The sequence below is a fragment of the Dipteris shenzhenensis genome, chromosome 30, assembly GCF_047967505.1.
Source record: "Dipteris shenzhenensis isolate YYH24624 ecotype China chromosome 30, Dip_SZ_1.0, whole genome shotgun sequence".
Taxonomy (NCBI): Eukaryota; Viridiplantae; Streptophyta; class Polypodiopsida; order Gleicheniales; family Dipteridaceae; genus Dipteris; species Dipteris shenzhenensis.
Genome location: NC_141625.1, coordinates 39,794,176 through 39,799,501, shown reverse-complemented (window position 1 = coordinate 39,799,501; position 5,326 = coordinate 39,794,176). Strand labels below are relative to the sequence as shown.

The following is a 5,326-nucleotide window of genomic DNA, read 5'->3' as shown; positions in this document are numbered from 1 at the left end:
CCGAATTAATTTTACATCAACTTTGTTGCTTTCCACGAACTGTTGCACAACATTGCGTTTGATGGTTTTAAACTTCTTTTCCTCAATCATCCCTTTCATAATCAACCCTTTCGTAAAAGTAGTTGAAAATAAACCTTTCATTTGTTTTACGGGAAGAGCATTCGGATCAACATTTTCCTTTTGGGGCTCCAAAATTTTCCTATAAACAGGATGTGTATATAAGAGTTAACATAGGAAGATTTATCATAGCCACATTGCAAATAGCAAATGCTTAAAAAAAACTTACCAAAACTGATGCTTGCACCCTCCACTTCTTGCTTTCAATTCTGCAAGGTTGCGAAGGTTTCTTCTTATAAGCCTATCTCCCAATGGGGTTGCTTTCGATCTTGCTTTACGTTACTTCTCCCTTGTCTTTGTATGTTCTTCAATTTCATTCTATAACTGCTCTTTCAATTTGGAGCTTTTGGCTATCTACTGCATTTTTGTGTTCGCCTCTTGCTCGTATAAAGACTTATACATGTGCGCAACTTGAGACTGAGTTTTGATGTATCCATGTATACCTTTCGTTACGTCGCCCATAAACGTCAGCAATGTTGTTGGATTTGAGAATGGCGGAGTAGAGTTTCGAAGAAGACATTTTGGATAAATCTTTCCATTATACCATAAGTTGATATGTTGTACACCTTCTCTCCTCATGTTTTCTCTTTGCATGGCACCTATGTATTGTCATTTTGGAAGAGGCGCATATTCTTTGACTAAATCAATATGAAGATGGTGTTGCCATCTCTTGTTGGCTTGTTCTGTAGAGTTGGTTCGGTGCTGCCATTTTGAGAGCAGTGTTTTTCCATTGCTTCACAATTTCATTACGCTTTCATAAGGCAAAGAGTTTGATGGTGGTAAACTTTGAAAAACAAGGCTATTATGGTGTCCGGAAAGAGAAGCTTAATGGATCGGGTGGCTAGAAAATGATTGAGAGCATTGAATGTAAAAGCTCGTGAGATATGGTATTGAATATAGAAGAATATCGTTATTCTTTCATCCTCTCACATGTTTACAATACTTGTGAATATTTTATTATTTTCTCATATTTCAGACTCACAAAAAAGGAGAAATTGGGCCCTAAAATGAGCTCCCTTTTTTCCTGATGTCGGGGTGAGTTTCTCCTAATGGGCGTTGACTAGTGTGAAGTTGAACGCTCAGGTGGGCAATAGCGCCCGGGTGTATAAAGCACATGTGTTCAAGCAAGAGCATAAAATCACTATCATCATTATCATCATCATCATCATCATCATCATCATCATAAGCATCATCTTCATCTTCATTCATCTTCATACCCTTGTGTTATTTTCGCATCGCTCCTTCTTTCGTTGTCCCGTCGGCTCCATGTCTCTCTGAAATCATCGGCTTCCGCAACGTCCGGTTCGTGATTCTGTCCGTCAGGTTTTTCTTCCTCGTTTCCACTCGAGATCTCAATATGCAACTGTGCTTCATTGATTTTTGGGTTTTCTTCTGCAAGTTCTGGATTAGGGCTCTTACGTGGTCCTTCGTTAGATTCGGTGATAACTTAGAAAGAAAGACCCTTGGGACGGATCAGTATTTTCTATGTTAATGACTTTGGAAATTGTCCGGCAGCCTAAACCCGATTCGTCGTCCAGTATGGCTCCGATCGAAGCAAAAAGTGAAGGTACGGCAGGAAAAGAATCTTTGGAAACACCCTTATTAGCGGAGGATCAGGCTGACACGACCGCTGAGCAAGATTCCAAGCGTTCTAGCCTTGAAGATTTTCGACTATTTCCTTCCAGCGTTAAATTTCTCGTGTGGAACGAGTTTTGCGAGCGGTTCTCGTTTTATGGCATGAGAACTATTCTAGCTCTTTTCTTGTTGGAGAGCATTGGACTCAGCGAGACGGAATCAACGGAGTTTGTTCATTTATTTATTGTAGCTTGTTATGCTACACCAGTCATGGGAGCACTATTAAGCGACTGCTTTTTGGTAAGGTCCATTGGACGATAAGAAGTGCTGGAGATGACACTTTTATTTTCTCCGTCTTTTTACATAAAATGAGGACGGGAAGGGAGGGAGAGCGAGGGAGGTTGAGGGGGGGCGGGTAGGGAGGAAGACTCTGGGTGTGCTGTCGTGCGCATGAGAGTCATTTTTTTTGTGTTCGCAGGGAAAGTACAGTACTATCTTGTACCTGTCTCTTCTTTATAGTCTTGGCAATTGGGTGATGGCACTAGCAGCTGTACCTACCTCAGATCAGGCTTCTTCATTTGCCTTATGGTGCACCATACTTGCCCTTGCATTGATAGCATTTGGTACAGGAGGCATTAAACCCTGTGTTGCGGCTTTTGGCGGAGACCAAATTGAATGGTCTGTGCCTGATGGAGATGCAAAGGATAGGCTTCGAACAACATTTTTCTCCTTGTACTATTTTGCTATCAATGCAGGGTCATTTCTATCTACAATTCTTACACCTATGTTGAGGCAAGACATATCCTACGCATTTGCCTTCGCAGTTCCAGCACTGCTAATGATTTTGGCGGTGTTTGTCTTCTGGCTGGGTCGCCGAACATACGTTGATAGGCCACCAGAAGGGAATGTCTTCCCCGTGGTTAGTAAGGTAGCTGTAGATGCAATCAGATTGAGACAGGTCACAAACGTTGATGATGATAGCAAGAGGAGTGACAGCAAGCGTAAACACTGGCTTGATGCTGCAAAGCTTAAACATGATGGACATGTTGTAGAGGATGTAAAAGCCCTTCTCCGCGTATTGGTTGTTCTTCTTCCAGCACCTCTCTTTTGGGCTCTTTTTGACCAGCAGTCGTCAAAGTGGGTCTTTCAAGCTCGAGACATGGATGGTCACGTGTCTTGGCTGGGGGGCTTGCGAATTCAGCCTGATCAAATGCAGGTATTAATTTGAGCTTTTGCCTTTTTCAAAGGAAAGGAATTGTGGTGGGGTAGTGAACAAATGGAGAAGGGAGAAGCAAGTGGCTTGAGTGGTTGTACTTGTGGTAGGGTAGTGAACAAATGGAGAAGAAGAAGCAAATGGCTTGAGTGGTTATACTTGTGGTAACAATCTTCACTGCTCTTCCTGTTTGCAGGCCATGAACCCTGTTCTTATACTGTTGATGATTCCATTATTTGACCAAGTCATATATCCTTTTCTGGAAAAGGTTGGATTCTCTTTGAGGCCAATACAGAGAATGCTACTGGGTATGCTCTTGGGTGCGCTTGCGTTTCTTGTATCGGGGTTGCTTCAGCTTGAGATTGACTCGAGAGCAAGCATGACTACTGGTCTTCATGGTTCTTCATCATTTGTCATGAGTGTGGAAGTATCTAATTCTTTGACCAGTGGTGAAGGAAAACTGGTGTCTATACTTTGGCAGATACCCCAATATATTTTGATGACTGCTGGAGAGATATTGTTTAGCATCACTGGATTGGAATTTGCTTATTCGCAGGCCCCACATTCAATGAAATCAGTCGTTCAATCTGTTTGGCTTCTCACAGTTGCTGCAGGTAGGCCATTTGTCGTTGGTTTGTATAGAGAGATGCACTTTTTGTCGTTTTGGAAAGTATTCTTCTGTGCAGGGCTATTGTCTCAAATTGTTCAGTGTTCTAAACTCGCATTTTAACAACTCACATAGCATTTCTGGACATATGAATGTAGATTCTTCTCAAGCCAGGTTAGTCGGGCTGAAGCTTGGCTATATTTTTGACAAAACTTTTGAATGACAGGGAACCTTGTCACAGTTGCGATTGTGGCCATGACAGGTGGCAAGCTTTCCAAAGCAAATGAATTCTTCTTCTTCTCAGGTGGCTGTGCGTTTGCGATGCTATTGATGATGTTTCTTGGTTCCAGCTTCAAATACAGATGCCAGCTGAGTGTTGTTCAGCTGGATGAAAGTTCTGAAGCTGATTCGACAGCTGTTTGATCTTCTAGTAGGCGATGTATATTTTGTATATATTTATATATCTATATTATATTGCATAAAAGCCTGCTAGATTGGGCTTGGAAGGTACTATGCAGAGCTGCATCATTTATGCACGGGCTGTGCTAGTGACCCTTGTAAAGTAGGCTTTTCTTTTAAAGAAGAATTTGGTTTGAATGACTTTCAACTTTGTACAAAATGCCCCTGCAACAAAGTAAGGGAACAGTTTCAGAATTGCGAATTGAGTTTCTTCTCTTTCTGCAAGCTCATGCACGACACATGCCTGCTTGCACTATAGACACATTGTAGATCCAAATTTGTACATTCATATCCCTTAGAATTATGTACTACTTTTCAATGTTCCAAAATAGTTTGTGATCTGCTCGAGTCATTGCGGGGATGGAAGATATTTATGTTGGATTTTAAACTTTACTCAAGATGATCCGTGCTAAAATTTGTGTTTCCATGAAAGTTGCTCATCACGTCATTCATGTGAAATTTAGTTTTCTACAAATTATCATTCATGTCTAAATTTGATCATGTGATTTCCCATCACAAATATATGAGATATTGAAAAATATTTCAAAAATTACACACCACAAGCATGCTCGCAGTGGAATTGCACACCCTCACACATAGGCATTAGACAATGAAAAATATAGGGAATCAAAATTGTGGGCCTTAGAGATCTATAGCTTTTGCATATATACTTTTTCAAAAAGTGATCTTTTCACACACTTATGCCACAGTATGGCCAATCTGTACATTTTCAATGTCAATATGCAAAAATAATAAAACTAATATAAAAGAGCCATAAGGGAAGTGGCATGAAAGTATACCTACATGTGTGCATACGCAGATGTATCGATTATTTAAACCCATAATGATGGATATTGGAATTGTATGGAACTTGTTGTCAAAGATTATGACGCACTCTAAAGTCCTAGCATAGTGGGTTTTGGTAAAAAATCTGAAGACATGGTTAGTAGTGCAATTAAAGGCTACTTAAGAGTTTTGTGGGATTGCCATCTCTCTCTCTCTCTCTCCTTCCTTCTCTTGTGCCTCTGTTGGAGCTATTTTCTACCCCCAAGTTGCATGACCTTGTGTTCGAGTTTCATTCTTGTTATGGCCTCTTTTCCTCCTATTACAAGCTCTTCATTGCCTTGCAAGTATGGTGAGAAATGTGGCTACAAGACCATGCAATCTTTTGACTTCTTGTGTTTTCAACAACACTAAAAATGCATTGGATGAGTGGATCCCTTGCACCTATAGCTTGAATGTTTGGATGGTCATGGAAGGATCGGCTTCCTAAGAGCAAGAGAGTGATATCTTGCATGAGTGGAAGGGCCGCATCTTGAAGTTTAAATTTGGAAAGAAAGGATGGCTTGCAAAGG

The 5,326-nt window shown here is 40.9% G+C and overlaps 1 protein-coding gene across 2 annotated transcripts; it reads left to right on the top strand.

Annotated features, from left to right (window-relative positions):
* The first annotated feature begins 1,277 nt into the window (after positions 1-1,277).
* Positions 1,278-4,114, top strand: LOC147882101 (uncharacterized). 2 transcript variants are annotated; one of them, XM_087401921.1, is made up of 5 exons: positions 1,278-1,440; positions 1,633-1,992; positions 2,171-2,908; positions 3,102-3,519; positions 3,739-4,114. In XM_087401921.1, the coding sequence occupies exons 2-5, from the start codon at positions 1,657-1,659 to the stop codon at positions 3,933-3,935; spliced, it is 1,689 nt and encodes a 562-aa protein (XP_087258047.1). In that variant the 5' UTR covers positions 1,278-1,440; positions 1,633-1,656; the 3' UTR covers positions 3,936-4,114. The 2 variants fall into 2 exon arrangements, with proteins under 2 accessions (XP_087258047.1, XP_087258048.1); XM_087401922.1 differs by having other exon boundaries at positions 1,279-1,419.
* The last annotated feature ends 1,212 nt before the right edge of the window (positions 4,115-5,326 follow it).

What these genes read in the sequence shown, in the direction of transcription:
- LOC147882101 (XM_087401921.1), top strand. Translation starts at nt 1,657, where the DNA reads ATGGCTCCGATCGAAGCAAAAAGTGAAGGTACGGCAGGAAAAGAATCT. An exon ending in TTCAGCCTGATCAAATGCAG is followed by an intron (nt 2,909 to 3,101) that starts GTATTAATTTGA and finishes TCCTGTTTGCAG; the next exon opens with GCCATGAACCCTGTTCTTAT. An exon ending in GCTTCTCACAGTTGCTGCAG is followed by an intron (nt 3,520 to 3,738) that starts GTAGGCCATTTG and finishes TTTGAATGACAG; the next exon opens with GGAACCTTGTCACAGTTGCG.